This window comes from Mobula birostris, chromosome 5 (assembly GCF_030028105.1).
Source record: "Mobula birostris isolate sMobBir1 chromosome 5, sMobBir1.hap1, whole genome shotgun sequence".
Lineage (NCBI taxonomy): Eukaryota > Metazoa > Chordata > Chondrichthyes > Myliobatiformes > Myliobatidae > Mobula > Mobula birostris.
In genome coordinates this window covers 182956603-182983623 of record NC_092374.1, presented here as the reverse complement: position 1 = coordinate 182983623, position 27021 = coordinate 182956603, and the positions used below count along the sequence as shown (strand labels likewise).

At 48.6% G+C, this 27021-nt stretch overlaps 1 protein-coding gene across 5 annotated transcripts in view; it reads left to right on the top strand.

The window, feature by feature from the left end:
* Positions 1-27021, top strand: part of LOC140198108 (ras/Rap GTPase-activating protein SynGAP-like) — a 582056-nt gene that overhangs the window by 482959 nt on the left and 72076 nt on the right. For all 5 annotated transcript variants that reach the window (XM_072259023.1, XM_072259025.1, XM_072259024.1 and 2 more), the window contains 3 exons: positions 584-737; positions 24397-24495; positions 26307-26861. In XM_072259023.1, coding sequence (XP_072115124.1) covers positions 584-737; positions 24397-24495; positions 26307-26861 — 808 coding nt within the window. The remainder of the gene's footprint in view (positions 1-583; positions 738-24396; positions 24496-26306; positions 26862-27021) is intronic.

Genomic DNA, 27021 nt, shown 5'->3' with positions numbered 1-27021 from the left:
CTTGTGCTTGGAACGTTTCTCGCCCCACAGTGAGCTGCAAAATCCTGTCACCAGCTGGAACCTTTGTTTGTTTAAAAGATACAGCAATTATTTCAGAAACTGAAATGAAGCTCATCGACCAACTGTCCTCTTTATTACAGGCGTGGCTGTTGTTTTGATATCATGTTTCCAGGGGAACCTGAACAGTTGCCACACCGTGCATTACCACCCATCCCCTTTCCCTCGTAAACTGGGACGAAGCTGGCAGGGACACAGGATTGTGCAGATTGCTTGGTTTGTTAGGCAATTCTGCATATATTGTTAAATGATCAGAAAGCCCATCTATGCATTTGAAGTTGTGTCTTTGATTAAGAGCGATGTACATTTCACATCAAAAAATAAGTAAAATATAACATGTTGCTGCATTTTAGTGTTTAACTTATTAAATGTTAAACCGCAATTATTAAATGCTGTTGCATTGTAGTTGTTAGCATATATTAAACATTGAACACCAAAATGCAGCAGAGGGTTTGTGTTCGACCCCTGGGTGGAGAATTGGGTTGCCTGCACTGTCTCTGTCTCATGCTTCCTGCCTCTGTTCCAGAACCCGTCTGATGCAGAGCTTCAAGGAGTCACACTCACACGAGTCACTGCTGAGCCCCAGCAGTGCGGCCGAGGCGCTGGAGCTGAGCATCGACGAGGATGCCATCATCAAACCAGTCCACAGCAGCATCCTGGGCCAGGAGTTCTGCTTCGAGGTAAGGCTGCCCTTGCGTTCTCCTCTCCAGGGGAAGACCCTGCGCCACCACAGGATAGAAAAATATAACCGTAATATGGAAGTGCCAGGGGTGGGGGTGCAGACTGATACATGGGGACATTAAAGAGACACTTAAATAGGCAATGTAGATGAAAGAAAAACGGAGGGTGATGGGCTGTGTAGGAGGGAAGAGTCAGATTGCTCGTGGAATACAGTAAAAGGTTGGAACAATAACCAGGGCCAAAGGACCTGCGCTGTGCTGTGCTATAATGTTCTACATTCTCAAGAATAAAGGTTAGCTTTATTTTGTCACATGTGCATTGAAAGATCGTAACATACAGTGAAATGTGTTGTTTTTATATCTGTGACCAACACAGGACGAGGATCATGCTGTGGGAAGGTAGGAAGTGTTGCCACATGTCCAGCGCCAACATAGCTTGTTCACAACTCAGTAACCCTAACTCACAGACACTCCCTGTACGCTCTCACTGGGTCACCGACACTCCCTATACCCTCTCACTGTGTCACAGACACTCCCTATACCCTCTCACTGTGTCACAGACACTCCCTGTACCCTCTCACTGGGTTACCGACACTCCCTGTACCCTGTCACTGGGTCACAGACACTCCCTATACCCTCTCACTGGGTCACAGACACTCCCTGTACCCTCTCACTGTGTCACAGACACTCCCTGTACCCTGTCACTGGGTCACCGACACTCCCTGTACCCTCTCACTGGGTCACAGATACTCCCTGTACCCTCTCACTGGGTCACAGACACTCCCTGTACCCTCTCACTGGGTGACAGACACTCCCTGTACCCTCTCACTGGGTGACAGACACTCCCTGTACCCTCTCACTGGGTCACAGACCCTCCCTGTACCTTCTCACTGATTGACAGACACTCCCTGTATCCTCTCACTGTCACAGACACTCCCTGAACCCTCTCACTGGGTCACAGACACTCCCTGTACCCTCTCACTGGGTCACAGACACTCCCTGTACCCTCTCACTGTGTCACCGACACTCCCTGTACCCACTCACTGTGTCACAGACACTCCCTGTACCCTCTCACTGGGTTACCGACACTCCCTGTACCCTGTCACTGGGTCACAGACACTCCCTATACCCTCTCACTGGGTCACAGACACTCCCTGTACCCACTCACTGTGTCACAGACACTCCCTGTACCCTGTCACTGGATCACCGACACTCCCTGTACCCTCTCACTGGGACACAGATACTCCCTGTACCCTCTCACTGGGTCACAGACACTCCCTGTACCCTCTCACTGGGTGACAGACACTCCCTGTACCCTCTCACTGGGTGACAGACACTCCCTGTACCCTCTCACTGGGTCACAGACCCTCCCTGTACCTTCTCACTGATTGACAGGCACTCCCTGTATCCTCTCACTGTCACAGACACTCCCTGAACCCTCTCACTGGGTCACAGACACTCCCTGTACCCTCTCACTGTGTCACAGACACTCCCTGTACCCTCTCACTGGGTCACCGACACTCCCTGTACCCTGTCACTGGGTCACAGACACTTCCTATACCCTCTCACTGGGTCACAGACACTCCCTGTACCCTCTCACTGTGTCACAGACACTCCCTGTACCCACTCACTGTGTCACAGACACTCCCTGTACCCTGTCACTGGGTCACCGACACTCCCTGTACCCTGTCACTGGGTCACAGACACTCTCTATACCCTCTCACTGGGTCACAGACACTCCCTGTACCCTCTCACTGGGTCACAGACCCTCCCTGTACCCTCTCACTGTGTCACAGACACTCCCTGTACCCTCTCACTGGTCACCGACACTCCCTGTACCCTCTCACTGGGTGACAGACACTCCCTGTACCCTCTCACTGATTGACAGACACTCCCTATACCCTCTCTCTGGGTGACAGACACTCCCTGTACCCTCTCACTGGGTCACAGACACTCCCTGTACCCTCTCACTGGGTCACAGACATTCCCTGTACCCTCTCACTGGGTCACAAACCCTCCCTGTATCATCTCACTGGGTGACAGACACTCCCTGTACCCTCTCACTGGGTCACAGACACTCCCTGTACCCTCTCACTGGGTCACCGACACTCCCTGTATCCTAACACTGTCACAGACACTCCCTGTACCCTCTCACTGGGTGACAGACACTCCCTGTACCCTCTTACTGGTTGACAGACTCTCCCTGTACCCTCTCACTGTCACAGACACTCCCTGTACCCTCTCACTGGGTCACCGACCATCAGATAGACTCAGTGATCGCTGGCCAACAACCTGACCAGAGTGTTTTGAATTCTGGAACATGCTGCCAGTGGGGTTGATATAATCAGTTATTACATTTAAGAAGTATTTATAAGACGTATGGCACAAAATGTGGTTTTTTATCACTGAAATATGTCATGAAATTTGTTGATTTGTGGGAGCAGGACAATGTCGTGTTCATAATTTTCTTATCAAAGTACAGATATATTACAAACATTGAGATTTATTTTTTGCAGATATTTTCATAAAAAGTAATATATAATTTTATGGAAAAACTGAAATCAACAGGCAAAGACTGACAAAGTAATACGGAGATGTTTGAGGGCTGAGGAGGAGGAGGATACAGTCCTTATGCAGGGAAATGGGATTAGTGTCGGCAGAGAAATTGATGAGCCAAAGGGCCTGCTTCTACCACGATACCGTTAGATGACCTTGCTACAGTATCTCTGTAGTCGGTGATGAACAATCTCAATAAATTCTGCACTGAAGTACAGTCAGGATCCCCTCCCTCTCAGTGGTCAGAGCAGCATTGTACAATTTACCCCAACATTCTTCATGGGGGCAGAATCTTTCTCCCCGGGTTGCTCCATTGTTGGGTAATTCCCAGAGGGATGTGAACCAGCTGAGGGACTGGTGGAAAGCGGAGAATATCTGTTCTAGTGGAGCGAAGAGAAAACCCCACACCTGGTGTACTCTGTACCAGTGGTACAGCGTACAGGTGAGACCACACCTGGTGTACTCTGCTTGTCCCAGTGGTACGGCATACAGGTGAGACCACACCTGGTGTACTCTGCTTGTCCCAGTGGTACGGCATACAGGTGAGACCACACCTGGTGTACTCTGTGTGTCCCAGTGGTACAGCGTACAGGTGATACCACAACTAGAGTGCTGAATTTAGTTTCCCATATTTAAGCACTAGAGGCAAATTCTTGTTGTAAAGGGTTGTTTTGTCATCAGCAGCTAAATTATTGGATCTGTATTCTTTGGATTTTAAAGGCTGAGGTGCAAACCTGTTGAGGGATGTGAGATTGTTCCACTGCTGGGAAGATCTCGAATAAGGGAATGTGGTTGCGAGATTACTTGTTTATTATTCATTTATTTATTGAGATGCAGTGGGAACAGGACCTTCAAGCCACACCTTATTTAGTCTGAGCCTAATCACTGGACAATTTACAATGACCCCAACCCTAACCCTACCCCCTCTACCCCACCATCCTCCTCTAACCCCCTTCTACCTCCTCTGCCCCATCATCCCTCTACCTCTACCCCCTCTACCTCTCTACACATCCGCTACCCCACTATCCCCCTACATGTCCCTCTAAACCCTTCTACCTCCTTTACCCCCCACCCCCTACCCCTACACACCCCTGCCCACCTCCCCCTACTCACCCTACCACTACCCCCACCCCTCTACACACCCCTACCCACTCTGTCACCTCTAACCTCCCCCTTTTCACCCCTCTCCCATGGTCTTGCTCCCCCCACCTCTCTCTCCCTCCCTTCCTGATGCCCACCACAGCAGCTCTTTCCCCCTATTTTTCCTCTCCCTCTCCCTCTCTGTCTCTCACTCTCCCTCTGCCTCTTTGTCTCCCTTATTGTTCATCCTCTCCCCCTCTCCCTCCCCTCCCTCTCTCCTTCCTCCCTCTCTCTTCCCCCTCCCTCTCTCTTCCCCCTCCCTCTCTCTTCCCCCTCCCTCTCTCTTCCCCCTCCCTCTCTCTTCCCCCTCCCTCTCTCTCTTCCCCCTCCCTCTCTCTCTTCCCCCTCCCTCTCTCTCTTCCCCCTCCCTCTCTCTCTTCCCCCCTCTCTCTCTCTTCCCCCTCCCTCTCTCTCTTCCCCCTCCCTCTCTCTCTTCCCCCTCCCTCTCTCTCTTCCCCCTCCCTCTCTCTCTTCCACCTCCCTCTCTCTCTTCCACCTCTCCTCTCCCTCTCTCCCTCCCTCCCTCTCCCTCCCTCCCTCTCCCTCTCCCTCTCTCCCCCTCTCCCTCTCCCTCTCCCTCTCCCTCTCCCTCTCCCTCTCCCTCTCCCTCTCCCTCTCCCTCTCCCTCTCCCTCTCCCTCTCCCTCTCCCTCTCCCTCTCTCTCCCCCTCCCCTCTCTCCCCCTCCCCTCTCTCCCCCTCCCCTCTCTCCCCCTCCCCTCTCTCCCCCTCCCCTCTCTCTCCCTCCCCTCTCCCCCTCCCTCTCTCCCTCTCTTTCTCCCTCCCTCTCTCATTCATATGAATCAACAGTGGGTTGAACTGAGATGCACGTCGGAATCTGGGACTGAGATACGCATCGGTTTTGCCGTTCGTGTGTTCACACGCAGTGTACCATGCAGCTTGAAGCAGTAATTGTGAATTAATTATGAACTGAGCTTGTCCCAGCCGCCAAGGGAATTCTGATTTTAATTTAAAGTTGACGGAATGATTTGGAACCCATGTATTATTTAAGGAATGTAATGTGAGCTTTTACAATATTTTGATGAGAGGGAATCCTGGAAGGAAGTCAGCTTTGCACATGCATCATCATCGGTTTTAATAGGCATTGTAAGTAAAGTGACCTTGCTGTATTTTTGGCAGACTTTGACGTTGGCACGGGGATCTAGAGCAGGCTTTTCGCCCTGGCTCTCTCCAGGGAATGGGCAGGAAGGGAAACATTTTTGAATAGGTTGTAACTGAATGAATAATTGGTCTCGGTCTTGTGCTCCTCTGGAGAAAAGTTAGGAGCACTTTGCAAACAGTATTTCAGATCAGTGGGCTGTGTTGTCGGGAGTGATCTGTTTCCTCGAACTGCAGGCATTCATTGGAAGCAATCGAAGTGAGATAGCATTTCTTTTTGGCTTGAAGCTGAGCGTGGTGTGGGTGTGCATCTGGGTGGTGCGTGGGTGGGAGCGGGGTGTTGGTGGGTGAGAGTAGTGAGGAGATAACAATCTGTTGCATCAATAAGCAGAAAGGATTCTTCTGTCTCGAGTTAGCAGGCAGTGATTTGTCTTTTATCTACAACTGTATTTGGGGATTTATCTGGGACTGTAGTCGATGGTTAAATCCTGTACCTGAGAGCTGTTGTCCGTGATTTATCCCATGTCTGGAGGCAGTAGTTGGTGATTTATCCCATTTCTGGGACACGTACTCAATGATTTATAGCGTATCTGGGGATGTCGGCAGTAATTTATCCTGTATCTGTGATTTGTATTCAGTGATATATCCCATATCTGGGGACTGTAGTCCATGATTTATCCCAAATCTGAGGACTGTAGTCTGGGATTTATCCTGTAACTGGGGACCATTTTCATACTTTATCTGAGGACAGTAGTTGGTGATTTCTTCCGTATCTGCTCTGGGAACAGTAGTCAGTGATGTAACCTGTATCTGTGTTCTGTAGTCAGTGATTTCTCCCATTCCTGGCGACTGTAGTTGGTGATTATCCCAGTGGTCCCCAACCACCGGGCCGCGCGGAAACGATGTGATTTGGCGATATGAGATTATTTGAGTCAGCTGCACCTTTCCTCATTCCCTGTCACGCCCACTGTTGAACTTGAACACCTCCGCGCCCCCCCCCACACCCCCCCCCCCCCCCCCCGTCGGCCAGTCCGTAAGAATATCTCAATATTAAACCGGTCTGCAGTGCACATAAGGTTGGGGACCCCTGATTTATCCCATTCCTGGGGTCTGTACTCAGTGATTTATCTGGGGACCGTATTATGTGATTTGTGCTACTATGGGGATGATATTCCATGATGTATCCCATGGCTGTGGACTGTAATCTATGATTTAGCCCATATATGGGGACTGTATTTAGTGTCTGGTATCTTCAGTAAGTGATTTATCCCATCTCTGAGGACTGCAGTCTGTGATCTATCCTATATCTGGTCTAGGCTCTGTAGTTGGTGTTTTCTTCCGTACCTGCTCTGGGGAGAGTAGTCACGGATGTAAATCCGTCTCTGAGGACTGTAGTCTGTGACTTATCCCATATCTCGGTACTGTAGTTGGTAATTTATCCTGTATCTATGATCTGTGGTCGGTGATTTATCCTGCATCTCGGGACAGTAGTCTGTGAATTATCCTATATTTGGATACTGTATTCGGCAATTTATCCCATAGCTGTGGACTGTAGTCAGTGATTTGTCCTGTAGCTGTGGATTGCAGTTGGTAATTTATCCAGTATCTCGCGACTGTATTTGGTGATGTAGCCTGTATCTAGAGATGGTAGTCGATGTTTTCTCCCTTATCGGGGGACTGTAGTCAGTGATTTGTCCTTAGCTGTGGATTGCAGTTGGTAATTTATCCAGAATCTAGCGACTGTATTTGGTGATTTAGCCTGTATCTAGAGATGGTAGTCGATGTTTTCTCCCTTATCAGGGGACTGTAGTTAGTGATTAATCCTGTAGCTGTGGATTGTAGTTGGTGATTTATCCCCAAGTTGGGGACAGTAGTTGGTGATTTAACTCGTATCTGGGGATTGTAGTCTGTGATTTCTCCGGTATCTGGGATCTGTAATCAGTGATTTATCCCAAATCTTGAGTCTGTAATCGGTGATTTGTCACGTATCTGAGGACCTTATTCGATACGTTATCCCATATCTGGGGACTGTAGTCAGTAATTTCCTATATCTGAGGACTGTGGTCAGTGATTTATTTTGCATTTGCTCTACAGACAGCAGTTGGTGATTTATCTAGCATCTGGAGACTGTAGTTAGTGATTTGTCCCATATCTGACTAATGTATTTGGTGACTTATCCTGTATCTAGGGACTGTAATCGGTGATTTATCCCAAATCTAGGGCCTGTAGTCAGATTTACCTTGTAACTGGGGCCTGTAGTCAGTGATCTATCCGGTATCCGGATACTGCAGTCTGGGATTTATCCCATCTCTGGGGATTGTAGTCTGGGATGTATTCTATATCTGGCTATTGTAGTTCGTGATTTACCCCGTATCTAGCCACTGTAGGAGGAGATTTATCCTGAATCTGCAGACTGTAGTCAGTGATTTATCCCATATCGGGACACTGTGGTCAGTGATTAATTATTCCATTTCTGGGGTTTGCGGTCTGGGATTTATCCCGTATCAGGAGACTGTCTGCAGTCTGGGATTTATCCCGTATCAGGAGATTGTCTGCAGTCTGGGATTTATCCGGTTATCAGGAGACTGTGGTCAGTGATTATCTATTCCATTTCTGGGGTCTGCAGTCTGGGATTTATCCCGTATCAGGAGACTGTCTGCAGTCTGGGATTTATCCCGTATCAGGAGATTGTCTGCAGTCTGGGATTTATGCTGTATCAGGAGACTGTGGTCAGTGATTTATCCCCTATCCGGTGACTGTAATCTGTGATTTTTCCCGTATCTAGGGACAGTAGTTGGTGATTTATCCTGTATCTGGGACCTGTAGTCTGAATTTTCCTATATCTGGGACCTGTAATCTGTGATTTTTCCTGTTTTTGGGGAGTTAGTCTGTGATTTCTCTTGTATCTGGAGTCCATAATCTGTGATTTTTTTTCTGTATCTGTCGACTCTGGTCGGTAAATATTTATTAGTTTCCGGATACTGCAGTATGTAACTTATCCCATAACTGGGGATTGTGGTCAGTGATTTCTCCTTTATCGGGGGGACTGTATTCGGTGTGTTATCCCATTTCTGGGGGCTGTAGTCACCTTGTATCTGTGGACTATAGTTGGGAATTTATCCTGTATCTGGGGACTGCAGTCTGTGATGTGTCCCATATCTAGGGACTGTGGTCTGCGAAATAACCCATATTTGACAATTTATCCCATTTCCAGCGGCAGTAGTTGGTGATTTTTCCTGTTGCTGTGAACCGCAGTCTGTGATCTATCTCATATCTGGGGACTGTAGCCTGTAATTTATCCCATTTCTGGGACCTGCCGTCAGTGATCTGTCCCATATTTGGGGACCATGGTCGGTGATTCATCTGGTCTCTGGGAACCGTGGTCGCTGATTCATCCGCTCTCTGGAGACCGCGGTCGGTGATCCATCCGGTCTCTGGGGACCGCGGTCGGTGATCCATCCGGTCTCTGGGGACCGCGGTCGGTGATCCATCCGGTCTCTGGGGACCGCGGTCGGAGATCCGTCGGTCGGTGATCCATCCGATCTCTGGGGACCGTGGTCGGAGATCCATCCGGTCTCTGGGGACCGTGGTCGGTGATTCATCCGATCTCTGGGGACCGTGGTCGGTGATTCATCTGGTCTCTGGGAACCGTGGTCGCTGATTCATCCGCTCTCTGGAGACCGCGGTCGGTGATCCATCCGGTCTCTGGGGACCGCGGTCGGTGATCCATCCGGTCTCTGGGGACCGCGGTCGGTGATCCATCCGGTCTCTGGGGACCGCGGTCGGAGATCCGTCGGTCGGTGATCCATCCGATCTCTGGGGACCGTGGTCGGAGATCCATCCGGTCTCTGGGGACCGTGGTCGGAGATCCATCCGGTCTCTGGGGACCGTGGTCGGTGATTCATCCGGTCTCTGGGGACCGTGGTCGGTGATTTTTCCTGTATCTGGTGACTATTGTCTGGGATTTGTCCCTTATCTGGGGACTGTGGTCAGTAATTATTCCGTATCTGGTCTGGGGACAGCGGTTTGTGATTTAACCTGTATTATCTGGAAACTGTAGTTGGGGATTTATCTCGTATCTTGGGACTGTAGTTGGTGAATTATCCCATATCCAGAGACTGTAGTCGGTGATTTATCCCATATCTGGGGACTGTAATCAGGGATTTATCCCGTATCTGGGGACTGTAATCAGGGATTTATCCCGTATCTGGGGACTGTAATCAGGGATTTATTCTGTATCTGGGGACCGTAATCAGGGATTTATCCCACACCTGGTCTGGTGACAGTAGTCAATGTAAACCAGGAGACTGTAGTCGGTGATTTCTTCTGTATCTGAGGACTGTAGTCGTTGATGCATCCCATATCTGGGATCTGTAGTTGGTGTTTTATCCTGTTTGTGGGACCTGTTGTCTGTGATTTATCCCATATCTAGGGACTGTGGTCCGTGATTTACCCCGTATTTGGGAACTGATGTCTTTGATTTATCCCATATCCGGGGACTGGGGACTGTGGTCTGTGATTCAGCCCGTGTCTAGAGACAGTAGTCGTTGATTTACCCTGTGTCAAGGGACTGTAGTCGGTGACTTCTCCCAGATCTGGGGTCTAAGGACACAGGTTTAGGATGCTGGGGAGTAGGTACAGAGGAAATGTCAGGGGTAAGTTTTTTACTCAGAGTGGTGAGTGCGTGGTGAATGGGCTGCCAGCAACGGTGGTGGAAGTGGATACGATAGGGTCTTTTAAGAGACTTTTAGATAGGTATATGGAGCTTAGTAAAATAGAGGGCTATAGGTAAGCCTAGTAATTTCTAAGGTTCGGCACAACTCTGTGGGCCGAAGGGCCTGTATTGTGCTATAGGTTTTCTATGTTTCTAAGGTCGGTGATTTATCCCATCTCTAGGGACTGTGATCGATGATTTATCCTATATCTGCGGACAGTCGTGGATGATTTATCCCAAATCTGGGATCTGTAGTCAGTGATCCCGTCTCTGGGGACTGTGATCAGTGATTTATCCCATCTCTGGAGACTGTAGTCCTTGATTTATCCCGTACCCGGGGACTGCAGTCTGTGATTTATCCCATATCTGGGGACTGCTTTCGGTCAATTATCCCATATCTGGGAACTGTAGTCAGTGATTTATCCTGAACCTGGGCGGCGTGTTTGGTGATTTGTCTCATCTCTGTGAACTGTGGTCAGTGAATTATCCCGTATCTGGGGACTGTATTTCGTGATTCATCCCGCTCGTGGGACCTGCAGTCAGATATCCAGTATCTGAGGACTGTGGTCAGTTGTTTACCCTGTCTCCGGGGACTGTAATCTGTGATTTATCCTGTATCTGGGCACTACAGTCTGTGATTTATCCCATATTTCGGAACAGTAGTTGGTGATTTATCCTATATCTGGTGTCTGGAGTCATTGATTTATCCTCTATCAGGTGGAGGCAAGGTAAGTAGATAAGTTCATTCCTTATTTCTTATTTAAATCTTGAGAGAATAAGGGGTACGTCCACAGAGCCAGTGTTTGTTCTGGGTGTCAGATGTGGGATTTCCAGGAGACTCCCAGCCTCCCTGATGGCCACATCTCCACCAGGTGCATCGAGATGTAGCTCCTTAAAGACTCTGTTAGGGAAATGGAGCTGCAGTTTGATGACCTTCAGCTTGTTAGGGAAAGTGAAGAGGTGATAGACAGGAGCTGCAGGGAGGTAGTCACACCAAGGCTACAGGAGACAGATAAATGGGTGACTGTCAGGAGAGGGAAGAGAGAACGTCGGATAGTGGAGAGCACCCCAGTGGCTGCCCCCCCCCCCAATAATAAGAATGCCATTTTGAGTACCATTGGTGAGGGGGGGGTGGTGACCTAACTGGGGGAAGTAACAGTGTCTGTGCCTCTGGCACTGAGTCTGGCCCTGTGGTAGGGAATTGAAGAAGATGGCAGCAGTAAAAGGGGGCTCTGTAGTCAAGGGGACAGTTAGGTGATTCTGTGGATGTAAACATGGATGGTAGTTTGCTTCCCAGGTGCCAGGGTCCATGATGTTTCTGAATGCGTCCAAAATATCCTGAAAAGGGAAGGTAAGCAGCCAGTGGTCGTGGTACATATTGGTACCAACGGCATGGGAAGGAAAAAGGAGGCACTAAGTAAAAATGTGCAGGGAGTTAGGAAAGAAGCAGAGAATCAGGACCTCAAGGGTCATAATCTCGGGACTGCTGCCTGTGCCATGCGACAGGAGAATAGGAATAGAATGAGATAGCAGATAAAAGTATGGTTGGAGAATTGGAGTAGGGGCAGGGATTCAGATTTCTGGATAATTGGGACCTCTTCTGGGGCAGGTGTGGCATGTTCAAAAGGGACAGGTTACACTTGAATCCGAGGGGGATCAATATTCTTGCCGGTAGATTTACTAGAGCTTTTGGGAGTATTTTAAGCTAATATGGCAGGGGGATGGGAACGGGATGATAGAGGTGAGGATGAGGCAGCAGATTTACAAGCAGATGATGGGTGGAACATGAATGTAAGGAAAGATAAGCCAATGATTGGGTATAAATGCAGACAGAGCAAAGAGTTAAATTCTATCACAGAGGCAAAATTCAAAACAGCGAAACATGCAGGACTGAAGGTGCTGTATTTAAATGCGAGTCACATTCGAAATAAGGTGGATAAATTCTTGGCACAATTAGAGATTGGTTGGTATGATATTGTTGGCATCACTGAGTCATGGCTGAAGACCAGAGTTCGGATCTTAACATCAAACGATATACTTTGTATTGAAAGGACGGGCAGGAAGGCTCTTCTGGTAAGAGATGGAATTACATCTTTAGAAAAAGATGACATGGGGTCAGAGAATGTTGAATCTTTGTGGGTGGAGTTAAACTGCAAGGGTTTAAAAAAACTATTAAGGGAATCATATATAGGCCTCCAAATAGTATCCAAGATGTGGGGCTGAGATTGCAAAGGGAGCTGGAAAAGGCATGTAATAAAGGTAATGACACAATTCTAATGGGGGACTTCAATATGCAAGGGGATTGGGAAAATCAGGTTGGTGTCGGATCGCAAGAGAGAGAATTTGTTGAATGCCTATGAGATGGCTTTTTAGAGCAGCTTGTGCTTGAGCCTACTCAGGGAAAGGCTATTTTAGATTGTGTGTTGTGTAATAACTCAGATCTTATTAGGGAGCTTAACGTAAAGGAAGCCTTAGGAGGGAGTGATCATATGATTGAATTCATACTGCCATTTGAGAAGGATAAGCATAAGTCACATATATGAATATCGCGATGGAATAATGGGAATTATAGAGGCACGAGAGAGGAGCTTACTACCCAGGTGGATTGGAGGAGGTTCGGTATGTCCCACAGAGGCAGAGCTGACAGCAGAAGTTTCTGGGAATATTTCACAAGGCATAAGATAGATATGTCTCACAAATGAAGTAGTTCTCAAATGGCAGGGGTAGGCAACCATGGCTGACAAAGGAAGTTAAGGACTGCATAAAGGCCAAGGAAAGGGCATATAAGGTAGCAAACATGAGTGGAAAGTTGGATGATTGGGAAGCTTTTAAAATCCACAAAAGACAATTAAAACAAATACAAGAAGGGAAAAGATGAAATATGAGAGTAAACTAGCCAATAATATTAAGCAGGATACCAAAAGATTTTTCAGTCATATAAAGAGAAAAAGAGAGGTGAGAGTTGACATTGGACCACTGGAAAATGATGCTGGTGAGGTAATAATAGGAGACAAAGAAGTGGTGCATGAACTTTGCATGTGTCTTCACTGTGGAAGACACTAGCAGTGTGCTAGAGGTCCGTGAGTGTCAGGCGCAGGAGTGAGTGCCGTTTCGATAACAAGGGCGAAAGTTGTAAGGAAACTGGAAGGTCTAAAGGTGGATAAGTCACCTAAACCAGGTGGACTATATCCCAGAGTTCTGAAAGAGGTTGCTGAAGAGAGAGCAGATGCATTGGTTATGATCTTTCAAGAATAATCTGATTCGGGAATGGTTCCGGAGGACTGGAAAATTGCAAATGTCACTCGACTCTTCAAGAAGGGGAAAGGGCAAAAGAAAAGAAATTATAGGCCAGTTAGCCCAACCTCAGTGGTTGGGAAAGTGTTGGATTCCATTATTAAGGATGAAGTTTCAGGGTACTTGGACACTAGTGATAAGTCAAAGTCAGCATGGTTTCTGTCAAGAGAAATCTTCCCTGACAAATCATTTAGAGTTCTTTGAGGAAGTAACAAGCAAAGTGGACAAGGGAGAGGCAGTGGATGTCATTTAACTTGTATCTGCAGTCCGTAGTCCATGATTTACCCCATATCTGTGGATTGTATTTGGTGATTGCCCCGTCTCTGGGGACTGTAGTCCATGATTTATCCTGCATCTGAAGACTGTAGTCGATGGTTTAGGGACTGCAGTCAGTGAGTTATTTCATACCTGGGGACTGTAGTCAGCTTATCCTGTTCTGGGGTCTGTAATCGGTGATCTATCCATGTCCAGGACCCAAAGTCAGTGATTTATCCTGTGGTCGGTGATTTGCCCCATGTCCCGGACTCGCGGTCGGCGACTGGCCCCGTGTCCCGGACTCGCGGTCGGCGACTGGCCCCGTGTCCCCGACCCGCGGTCGGCGACTGGCCCCGTGTCCCCGACCCGCGGTCGGTGACTGGCCCCGTGTCCCGGACCCGCGGTCGGCGACTGGCCCCGTGTCCCGGACCCGCGGTCGGCGACTGGCCCCGTGTCCCGGACCCGCGGTCGGCGACTGGCCCCGTGTCCCGGACCCGCGGTCGGCGACTGGCCCCGTCTCCCGGACCCGCGGTCGGCGACTGGCCCCGTGTCCAGGACCTGTGGTTGGTGATTTATCCCTGATCTAGGGACTGTAGTCGGTGATTTCTTCTGTATCTTGTCTGGGCGTAGTAGTTAGAGATTTATCCCATATCTGGGGACAGTTGTCCATAATTTGTCCAGTTTCTGTGGAATGTGTTCTGTGATTTATCCCTTATCCAGGGAACTGTAGTCTGTGATTTCTTCCATATCTGGGGACTGTGATCCATGATATATCCATTATCTGGAGGACGGTAGTCAGTGATTTACCACATATTTGGGGACTACAATTGGTTTATGCTGTATGTGGGCACCGCAGTTGGTAGCTTATCCCATATCTAGGGACTGTAGTCCGTGATTTATCCCGTATCTGCAGACTGTATTCACCAATTAATCCTGTATCTCCGGACTGAAGTTGGTGATTATCCCGTATCTGTTGACGACAGTAGTTGGTAATTTTTCCCATGTCTGGGGACAGTAGTCAGTGAATTATTCCGTATCTGGTCTGTAGTTTATCCCATCTTTGGAGACTGTAGACCATGAATTATCACGTATCTGGGATCTGTAGTTGTTGATATATCCCATATCCGGGGATTATTGTCGGTGATTTATCCCCTATCTGGACACTGTAGTTGGTGATTTATTCCCTATCAGGGACCGAAGTCAGTGATTTAGCCTGTATCTGGGCACTGTGGTCTGGTTTATGTTGTACCTGGGGACTGTGGTCTGTGATTTATCCCATAGCTGGGATCTGTAATCTGTGATTTACCCCGTATCTGGGATCTGTAGTTGGTGATTTGACCCGTATCTTGGGATTTTGGTCGGTGATTTATTCCACTTCTGTTCTGGGAACAGTATTTATCCTGTACCAGGGACAGTAGTCTGGGATTTATACAGTATCTGGGGACCGTGGTCGGTAAGTTATCATGTATCTCTGATCTGCAGTCAGTGATTTATCCTGTATCTGGGGACCGTGGTGGGTAAGTTATCCTGTGTATCTGATCTGTGGTCAGTGATTTATCCTGTACCTAGGGACTGTGGTCGGTAAGTTATCCTGTATCTCTGATCTGCGGTCAGTGAGTTATCCTGTATCTGGGGATGGTGGTTAGTGATTTAACCTGTATCTGGGGACTGTGGTCGGTAAGTTATCCTGTATCTCTGATCTGCGGTCAGTGATTTAATCTGTATCTGGGGACGGTGGTCAGTGATTTAACCTGTATCTGGAGACAGTGGTCAGTGAGTTATCCCATATCTGGGGATGGTGGTCAGTGAGTCTTCCCTTGACTCTGGACTGTAGTTGGTGATTTATCCCGCAGTCTGTGATCTATTCCATATCTGGGATCTACGGTCAGTGATTTCTCCCGTATCTGGGGACTGTAGTTGGTAGTTTAACCCGTATCTGTGATCGGGGATCCCTCCTGCATCTGGGGACTGGGGTTGGGGATCCCTCCCGTGTATGGGGACCGGGGTCGGGGGTCCCTCCCGCATCTGGGGACTGGGGCCGGGGATCCCTCCCGCGTCTGGAGACTGGGGCCGGGGATCCCTCCCGCGTCTGGGGACTGGGGCCGGGGATCCCTCTCGCGTCTGGGGACCGGGACCGGGGATCCCTCCCGTGTCTGGGGACCGGGGCCGGGGATCCTTCGCGTGTCTGGGGACCGGGGCCGGAGATCCCTCCCGCATCTGGGGACCGGGGTCGGGGACCTCTCCCACGTCTGGGGACCGGGGCCGGGGATCCCTCCCGCGTCTGGGGACCGGGGCCGAGAATCTGTCCCGTATCTCGTCTGGGGACTGGGGTCGGGGATCTGTCCCGTATCTCATCTGGGGACAATAGTCAGTGATTTAATCTGTATGTGGTCTGGGGACAGTAGGTGGTGATTTATTCCCTATCTGGCCTGTGGACTGTCGTCAGTGATTTAACCGGTATCTGGGGACTGTAGTCCTTGACTTATCCTGTCTCAACAGACTGTGGTCAGTGATTTATCCCATATATGGGGATTATGGTCAGTGATATCCTGCATCTGTGGACAGGGACGGTAATTTATCCTGTATCTGGGGCTTGTTGGTGATTTCTCCCATAATTGGGGACTGTAGTTGGTATTTTTGTCATGTGTCTCAAGACTGTAATTGGTGATTTATCCCATATCAAGGGATTCTAGTTGGGGATTTGTCCAACTAGTCCGTGATTTATCCTGTGTCGGGGGACTCTGGTTGGTGATTGTTTATACCATATCTGGGTTTTGCAGTCTGTGATTTAATACGTATCTGGTCTGGAGACAGCAATCAGTGATTTATCCCGTACCTGAGGACTGATGTCAGTGTTTCATCCCTTATCTGGGATCTGCAGTCTCTGTTTTGTTCCTTATCTGGGGATTCAGGTTGGTGATTTATTCCATATAGTCATAGTCATACTTTATTGATCGCGGGGGAAATTGGTTTTCGTTACAGTTGCACCATAAATAATTAAATAGTAATAAAAACCATAAATAGTTAAATAGTAATATGTAAATTATGCCAGGGAATAAGTCCAGGACCAGCCTATTGGCTCAGGGTGTCTGACCCTCCAAGGGAGGAGTTGCAAAGTTTGATGGCCACAGACAGGAATAACTTCCTATGATGCTCTGTGTTGCATCTCGGTGGAATGAGTCTCTGGCTGAATGTACTCCTGTGCCCAACCAGTCCATTATGTAGTGGATGGGAGACATTGTCCAAGATGGCATGCAACTTGGACAGCATCCTCTTTTCAGATACCACCGTCAGAGAGTCCAGTTCCATCCCCACAACATCACTGGCCTTACGAATGAGTTTGTTGATTCTGCTGGTGTCTGCTACCCCCAGCCTGCTGCCCCAGCACACAATAGCAAACATGATCGCACTGGCCACCACAGACTCGTAGAACATCCTCAGCATCGTCCGGCAGATGTTAAAGGACCTCAGTCTCCTCAGGAAATATTAGCTCTGGGGATTGTCGTTGCTGATTTATCCCGTATCTGGGGATTGTAGTCTGTTATTTATCCTATATCTGGGGACTGTAGTCCGTAATTTATCCTGTATCTGGGGACTTTTGCCAGCAATTTATCCTGTTTCTTGGGCCTTTGTTCAGTGTTCTTTCCTGTGTCTGCAGACTGCAGTTGATTTATCCCTTATCTGGGATCTGTTATCAGTGTTTTATCCTCTGTCTGGGATCTGCAGTCATTGATATATCCCCTATCTGGGATCTGCAGTCAGTGTTTTATCCAGTATCTGGATACTATATTCAATGATGTATCTCATATATGGGGACTAGTTAGTTATGTAACCCGTATTTGGGGAATTTGGTTGGGGATTTATCCCCTCTTTGTGGACTGTGATCTGTGATTTAGACCAAATCTGGGGAGTTCAAGCCCATAGGACTAGATGTTTCAATCCCTTTGATAAGCAAATCCTAACGGGTCATAGCATAGAGATCTTGAGGTGGGACTTGGTGGGTGGCAGACGCTTCCCAGGGGTCATCAGGTAGGCACCCTCCTTCTTCGATGTTTCGTCAATTTAAGTCCACTACATCTCCAGAGGACTCAACAGTGTGACCTGGTGTCCCAGGTGCACCCTCTTTCACATCTGGCTACCCATGCATCATTTTAGGGCCCAGCTGCCATCACTCCCCTTCATCCATAACCAGTGGCTGCTTTGCTCGGCCACCTCCGGGAGTTCTCTTGAAGCTTGCTGCTGGCCCTCGCCTCGGACTCCCAGCCTCTTCCACAATCTGACCACGGAAGTAGCCACAAATGCTCCGCCAGAAAAATCTGCACCTTCCATCCATGTTGCTTAGCATCTGCGGCCAGTTTATCATATCTTACATATTTCCATTCATACGCCTCGCAGACTGCATCTTCCCAGGGTGCTGTGAGCTCTGAGATTACTACAGCCGTTAGACTGCTGGACCACAAGACCAAATCTGGTCTGAGGATGGTAGTGGCTATCTCCGGGGGAATATTAGCCTTTTGTCAAGGTCAACAGCCATGTTCCAGTCATGATCAGGCTCCAGTATGCCTGATACCAACTGTGTCACTGAGGGTGGCACTGTCTGTACTTGCTGGACAAAGGGGGTGGTGGTTCTTCCAGTCATATGGTTCTTAGAGTTGTTATTCAGCCTTTGCTGCTCCACAATGAATGCCAAGCGACTGAGGACCTGGTTGTGCCTCCAGGTGTATCTTCCTTGAGTGAGGTTTACTTTGCAAGATGAGAGGATATGCTTGAGGATTGCTTTTCTTCTACAGAGTGGACAAGCTGGGTCTTCACCAGCCACTGGTTCAGATTTTTTGGGAATTGGGGGAACATCATAAACAGCTCTTATAAGGAATCTAATCTTTTTTTCTTCCTTCCTTTTTCCATAAATCTTTCCAGATGAATTTTCTTTTCTCAATGTTCTCCCACCTTGTCCACTGCCCCTGTTTTGCCTGAGACACTGCTCTTGCATAGCTCATCTGCTCCTCCTGTCACTGTACTTCCTCCACCACCATAGCTTACCTTTGCTTTTGTATTGTCACCTTTTGCTAAATGGGCCTATTTGAGTCTGTACTCCAATGTGCTCCCTCTTCCAGATTGCACCTGGCCCAACATGTCTGCCATCCTGAGTTCTGCTTTTGCCTGTTTTACTGACTCTGTTGGACACTACTTTCTCCCTGTTAATGTCCTGGTTGCAGTATCCTGGATAACACCCTCATGAGATTCCAAGAGAGCCATCTCAAGCCTTACCTTGGCATACTCTTCAGTCAGCCCAGTGAAAGGCAACTCCAGAGCTCCTTTGCCATACAGGTAGATGTTACTTAGCCCATCCACTTCTTAATGAAGGAACTAACTGTCCTCTTCAGCTTTTCAACATGAGTGATGGGGACTTCATACAGAGTCAGTGGCCAGAACCCACAAGGGAGCAATCCAAACTGAAGGCACCAGAGCTTGAGGTTTCCTGGCAACAAGGTCTTATTGATGGCTTTAAGCTATTTGATGATTTCTTCTCTCAGCAGTTTCACTTGATTTGTATCACTGAGGTTTACATTGTACCAACGCTCCAAGCCTTTAACTGGTATTTCTGACACAGTAGGAATTACTTTCCCATCCCCATGGAATTTACAGTTGACCAGCCTTCCCTTGACTATAGAAATGCTCCTAGACTCCTTTGTTTCAATTGTCATTTGGGCCCATTTGATGTTTGAATAGAGCTTCTCAAGCAACTGCTTGGTCCATGGGATTGTAGTTGTCAGGATAGTTAAATCATCCCTAAATACCCTGATTGGTGGTAGGCGTAGTCCTGACTGTAGTCGTTCTCATCCTACTACCCATTTAGAAGCTCTAATGATTACTTCCATTACCATGGGAAAGGGCAGCAGAGAGATGGTACAATCTGCCATTATGCCTACCTCCACAGGCTGCCAGCCTGTGTTGTACTCTGTGGTTATCAATGAGGACTGGAGATCTCGAAAGTAGGCTTTGACCAGGGTTGTAACACATTCTGGTACATGGAAGAATTCAAATGAAGACCACAGAAGGTTATGTGAGACTGACCCAAAGGCATTGGCTAGGTCCAAGAACAGGACATGGAGGTGTCTTCCTCCGCTTTTAGCAATTTGTATTGATGCCAAATTATACTTGTGTGCTTCAAGCAGCCGGAGAAACCCGACATCCCTGCCTTCTGCAAATGTCTGTCGATGAAGTTGTTTTCCTCCTGGTTAGTAGACAACCTTTGTGCTATAACTCAACATTTCCCTTCAACATTTAATAGATTTATTTGCCGAAACCGTCCAATTTCTGAGGAATCTTTTTCTTTAGGAATTAGAATTCCTCCTGCCTCCCATCATGTTCTAGGAATAAGTTTATTCTTCCAGACCACCTTCGTCTGTTTCCATACGAAGTTCAGGATTCTTGGTGCGTTTTGAGTTTGTACGGAACTCTATTTGGCCCTGGTGCTGAAGCAGCCCTTGTCCACTTTACTACTTTTATTATCTCACTATATCTGGGGGGGGGGGATGATGATGTCAAACTGCTGGTGTGGAGGGTGGATGGATGGCATATCTGAAGGTACTGAGATGTGTTCAGCTCTCCGGCTACCTGAGTATGACAGCTTCAGATGATCTTCCAACTCTTCCTTTGACATCTTAGGAGCTCCATTCTTTGGCTTTGTGAAAATGCTTCTCACGAATTTGTAGGGTTCTTTATAGAATCATGTTTGAGTGTGTTCTTTCTTTGAAGCCTGAGGTTTTCTGGCCTCCTTAGAGCCAACAGTTGTGCCTTTAGTCTGCCTGCAGTATGTTGATTCCTTCTCTTTCCTCCATGGTTGATCTTGTCCAGTTTCTTCAGTTGCTGTCTCTCCTTAACGAGGCCCTCCATCTCCTTTTAACTTCTTGATTTGGGCCGTGCTGGCAGCTTTGTCTTAATTATCTCCCTCACTCCAAATCATTCTGTCCGTAGTTGTATATGAGGTCACCTGTCCTCTCAATTCTCTTCTCAGCTGTGCCCTTTAGACCACTGAAGACTCTGCGTAGATCCTCGTCGACCGTTGCCCACTCTTTCTTGTTGCAGGTTTGTGGCCATTTCACCTGCAACTTCTTCTGGCTGGCCTTGTCTTTCCTGGGAGCAGTGGTCTTCAGTGCTGATGTGCTCTTCTGAGATTGTGCCTGGGGTTACTGATGCTCTGCGGACTTTGGGTTCCATCCTGCCTCTGAACTTCATGTGACTTGCGCGTCCTTTCCCTCAAGAAATACCGGTCGATGCAAGGTCCCGGCCTTGTCTCCTTCAAGCACTTCATCCTGCCCTTATCTTCAGGCCCTTAGCTGATGTTATTTTAGACCAGCCGCAGATACATCTCTGGAGTGTGCTTCTTGCTGATGTCACTGACTCTAGTACTATACTGCCTATGTTTCTCATAGTGGAAATCATGCCATGTTCTGTTACTGGAGTATCCATTCTTGAGTCATTTTGCGCCCCCCCCCCCCCCCCCACCACCACTCGCTCTGACTGACTGTGGGGGTATCGTTCATTTTGTAGGTCTTGTAGCCATCAGTGCTTGACCCCTATATGCTACTTGGGCAAGAGAAGTCTGCTGCCATGTGTAGCTAGCCCATGGCAACCCCACTGGTGTTTAGCCCTCCTGTCATCTGTCTTTCCAAGATGTCACTATGACTTTCCCTGGTTGTCAGCTGCTCTTTCACAGCAGTCACTGATGAATCAGATTTATAGTTCGAGCTCACAGGACTAGATGCTTCAATCCCTTTAATAAGCTGATTCTAACTTGGGTGATAGCTTAGAGTTCTTGAGGTGGGGCATGGTGAGTGGTAGATGCTTCTAGGAGTCATCAGGTAAGCAACCCCCTTCTTTAATGTACTCCGTGATTTATCCCGTACCTGGGGACTGTAGCTGGTGACTTCTTCCATGTCTGGGACCCGTAGTCAGTGATTTTGTTCATAGATTCGGGCTGTGGAGTGTGTTTTGTCCCATATCTGGGATCTGTAATCAGTGAATTATCCCATATCTGGGATCTGTAATCGGTGATTTATCCCTTATCTGGGATCTGTATTCGATGATTTAATCTGGGACCTGTAGTCAGTGATTTATCCCATATCTGGGACATGTAGTCAATGATCTATCCCATGTCTGCGAACTGTAGTTGGTGATTTTTCCCATCTGGGGATGGGGTCGCTGGTTTATCCCATATCTGGCAACTGTAGTCGGCAATTCAGCCCAGATCTGGTGACTGTCTCAGTGATTTGTCCCAAAATTGGGGACTGCATTTGGTTTTTGTCCCATATCTCGGGACTGTAGTCGGTGACTTATCCTGTCTCTGGGGTCTGTAGTTCGTGATTTATTCCGTGTCCAGGACCCGCGGTCGGCGATTTATCCCGTGTCCCGGACCGGTGGTTGGTGATTTATCCCGTGTCCGGGACCCGTGGTCAGTGATTTATCTCGTGGTCAGTGATTTATCTCATGGTCGGCGATTTATTCCATATCCAGGACCCGTGGTCGGTGATTTATCCCGTGTCCGGGACCCGTGGTCGGTGATTTATATCGTGGTCGGCGATTTATCGTGTGTCCAGGACCCGTGGTCGGCAATTTACCCTGTGTCCAGGACCCGTGGTCGGCGATTTATCCCGTGTCTCGGACCCGCGGTCGGTGATTTATCCCGTGTCCCGGACCTGTGGCTGGTGATTTATCCCGTGGTCGGTGATTTATCCCGTGTCCCGGACCTGTGGTCGGTGATTTATCCCGTGTCCCGGACCTGTGGTCGGTGATTTATCTTGTGACCAGGACCCGTGGTCGGCGATTTACCTTTTGTCCCGGACCTGTGGTCGGTGATGTTTATCATAACTGGGGACTGTAGTTGGCGACTTATCTTGTATCTATGCTCTGAAGTCTGTGATTTATCCCGTATCTGGTCTAGGGATAGTAGTCGGTGATTTATTCTGTAACTGGTATGGGGCAGTAGTCGGTGATTTATTTCATGTCTGGCCATGGGACTGTAGTCGGTGATTTATCCTGTATCTGGAGACTGTGGTCGGTGATTTATTCCGTATCTGGTCTGGGGTCAGTAGTGGGTGATTTATTTCGTGTCTGGCCATGGGACTGTAGTCGGTGATTAACCCTGTACAGAAGAACAGAGGTCAGGGTTTTTATGCAGTATCTGGCACTGTGGTTGGTGATTTATCCTGTATCTCTGATCAGTGGTTAGTGATTTATCCCGTATCTGAGGACTGTAGTCAGTGGTTTATCCCGTATCTGGCGACTGCAGTTGGTAATTATTTATTCTCTATCTGGGGACTGCAGTCTGTGATTTATCCTGTATCTTGGGACTGTGGTGGAGATTTAATCCATATCTGGGGATTGTAGTTTGTGGTTTATCCGTATCTGATCCGGGGGCAGTGGCTGGTGATTAATTCCACATCTGGGGACAGTGGCCCAATCACAAACAAAAGAAAATCTGCAGATCCTGGAAATCCAAGCAACACACACAAAGTGCGGGAGGAACTCAGCAGGCTAGCCAGCATTTATGGAAAGGAGTGCAGTCAACGTTTCAGGCCGAGACCCTTCATCAAGAAGGGAAGAATGATGAGGAGTCAGATACGAAGGTCGGGGGAGGGGAGCAAGAACAACAAGGTGATAGATGAAACAGGGAGGGGGTAGGGGTGAAGTCAAGAGTTGAGAAGATAATTGGTGAAAGGAGATACAGGGCTGGAGAAGGGGGAATCTAATAGGAGAGGGCAGAAGGCCATGGAAGAAAGAAAAGGGGGGAGGGGAGCACCAGAGGGAAGTGATGGGCTGGCAAGGAGATAATGTGAGAGAGGGAAAACAGGATGGGGAATAGTGAAGGAAGGGAGGAAGCAATTACCGTATCTGGGGACTGTCGTCTGGGATTTATCCCGTATCCAGGGACTGTAGTCGGCAATTTTTCATGTATCTGGGGACCGTGGTTGCTGATTAATTCCATATCTCGGGACCATCATCTGTGATTTATCTCATGTTTGGGGAATGTAATCGTGATTTATTTCATATCTTGGGACTATGGTTGGCGACTTAGCCAATGTCTTTGGACTGTAGCTGTGATTTATCCTGTATCTAGAGACTGTATATGGGGATCTGTCCCGTATCTGGGGTCTGTAGTCGGTGATTTGTTCCATATTTGATGACTGTAGACAGGGATTTCTCCCATGTCTGGGGACTCTAGTTGGTGATTTATCAAGGATGGTGAGGAACAGGGGTACTGAATATCTTTGGATGTAAAAACACACAACAGAGGCTGGAAATCTAAAGTAAATCCAGAAAATGACCACTCTAGTGATCAGGCCACATCTGTGGGAGGAGAAACAGACTTCATGTTTTGGGTTGTAGAGGATCTGCTGAACTGCTGGGTGTCTCCTGAGCTCTCTGTCATTATAGTCTGTTATAAAGTACAAACGTTTGTATATGTTTGCACACATGAATAATTTCTGCTGACCAGCTGTGTCCCAAGCCCAGCTTCTAGCATGGCCAGAGCTTGTTTCTCTGCTGTTTTCCCACTTACCTTGTGTTCCTTCAAATGGCAGGTGACCACTCCCTCGGGAACTAAGTGCTTTGCCTGTCGGTCAGGGGCCGAGCGAGACAAGTGGATTGAGAATCTGCAGCGAGCGGTAAAGCCAAACAAGGTACTAAATTTCAGCTGGATTCTTGCTGTTGCACCTGGTGTGGGAGTGGAAGTTGTGCTCGTTCCTCCACCCATGCTAGGTGACCTTTTGGGTCACCATTATGTTGCAAATTTGGGCTGTCCCCCGCATTGGGGGAGGGTGACATTTGTAAAATGCTGGAGGAACTCAGCAGAGCTGGCAGCATCTATGCAAATGAATAAACAGTCAACCTTTCGGGCCGTGACCCATCATCAGGACTGGAAAGGAAGGGAGAAGAGGCCAGAACAAAGTGGTGGGAGGAGGGGAAGGAGTACAAGCTGAAAGATAATAGGTGAAGCTAGGAGTGTGTGGAGGGGAGATGAAGAGAGAAGCTGGGAGGAGATAAGTGGAAAAGGTAAAGATAGAAGAAGAAATATGATAGGAGAGGAGAGTGGACCATGGGAGAAAGGGAAAGAGGAGGGGCACCAGGAGTAGGTGATAGGCATGTGTTGAAGAGAAGGGAAGAGTGGTCCGTAGTGGGGAATGGAATAAGAGAGAAAGGGGAGTGGGAAAAATTACTAGAAGTTGGAGAAATTGATGTTCATGCCATCAGGTTGGAAGCTACCCAGGTGGAATATGAGGTGTTGCTCCTCCAACCTGAAAGTGCCCTCATCGTGGGAGTAGAGGAGGCTTCGTACCAACATATGGAAATGGAGATTGGAATTAAAATGATTGGCCACCTAGAAATCCTGCCTTTTTGCAGATGGAGTAAAGGTGCTCAACAGAGCAGTCCCCCAGTCTACACTGGGTCTCACCAAAGTAGAGAAGGCCACGGGAACATTCAGTGCAGTCGTTGACCCCAACAAATTTGCAGCTGAAGCATTGCCTCACTTGGAAGAACTCTTTGGGGTCCTCAATGAAGATGAGGGTGGAGGTGAATGGGCAGGTATTGCATTGTTTCTGCTTGCCGGGGTAACTGCCAGGAGGGAGATTAACGGGGAGAGACAAATAAAAAGGGAATCACGGAGAGAGTTATCCCTCTGGAAAGTGGAGAGTTGAGTGGGAGGTAAAGCTGTAATTGGATAGCCAGGGTACTGTTGAAGATGGCAGAAGTTGCAGATAATGATGTGCCAGATACAAAGGCTCATGGAGTGGTAGGTGAGGACAAGAAAGAGGAGGTAGGTTTGTGTTCATAGTATGCTGTCCTTATCATGAATTTCCATGAAGCAAGTCCGTATGATCAGCACAGGCATGAAGAAGTGCGAGCTGAAAATGAAATTGGCACCTCAATTCTGCGAAAACAGAATTTGATTCCAAATTTCAGGGTTCTCTGACGAGACAAGGTGCTGAGTTGTGAGAGTGGTTAAATGAACTGGAATTTCTTTCCATTGGAACATAGAAGAAAGAAGTGTGAGGCTGTGGAGGTGCATGAAATCATAAGGAGCACAGACAGGGTGAATATGTTCAATCTTGTTCTCTGGGTTGAGGAATCTAGAAGTAGAGGGCATAGGTTTCCTGATCCAGTGACGTATGACCTTGACCTGGGCACCCTGGACCCAGATCCTCATCCAATGACCTCTGACCTTGACCTCACTATACCTATACTTGGGCCTCTTCCTGACCCAGTTACATCTGACCTCAATCTGGCCTCCTGTAACCCTAACCTGAATAATCTACCTGGTCCAATGACATGAGATCTTGTCCACTGACCCTCTTCCTTTTGCAGTGATCTCTGACCACCCCTGACCTTCCTGACTCAGTGACGTCTGACCTTGATCGGACCCCCGGCGTACCCCTGAGGCCGAACGAGCTTCTCACACCTCTCCCTGTCCCCTCCCCCCTCTCTCCTGCAGGACAACAGCCGACGGGTGGACAATGTCCTGAAACTGTGGATCATTGAGGGCAAGGACCTGCCGCCCAAGAAGCGCTACTACTGCGAGCTGTGCCTGGACGAGATGCTATACGCCCGCACCACCAGCAAGATGAAGACGGACAACGTCTTCTGGGGCGAGCACTTTGAGTTCAACAACCTGCCGTCTGTGCGCAACATCCGAATCCACCTGTATAAGGACACGGACAAGAAGAAGAAGAAGGACAAGAGCAACTATGTGGGGCTGGTCAACATCCCCATCAGCAGCGTGGCCAGCCGCCAGTTCGTGGAGCAGTGGTACCCCGTCAGCCAGCCCAGCTCCAGCCGCGGCAAGGCGGGGGGCCCCACCATCCGCATCAAGTCCCGCTACCAAACTATGAACATCCTGCCCATGGAGCTGTACAAGGAGTTTGCCGAGTACGTCACCAACAACTACAAGATGCTCTGCGCCGTGCTCGAGCCCGTGCTCAGTGTCAAGAACAAGGAGGAGGTGGCATGCGCCCTGGTGCACATCCTGCAGAGCACGGGCAAGGCCAAGGTAAGGCTCGCGGCTGCCTGCGGAGGGTGGGAAAATGGAGGTGGTCAGGCATCCCAACGAGCTGCTGAGCCCGGGTGTAAAGCCACAGCAGCTTCTCCCGGGCAGTGGTCCCTCCAGCAGAATGCAGTGAGTGGAAGATAGAATCAGAATCCGGTTTGTT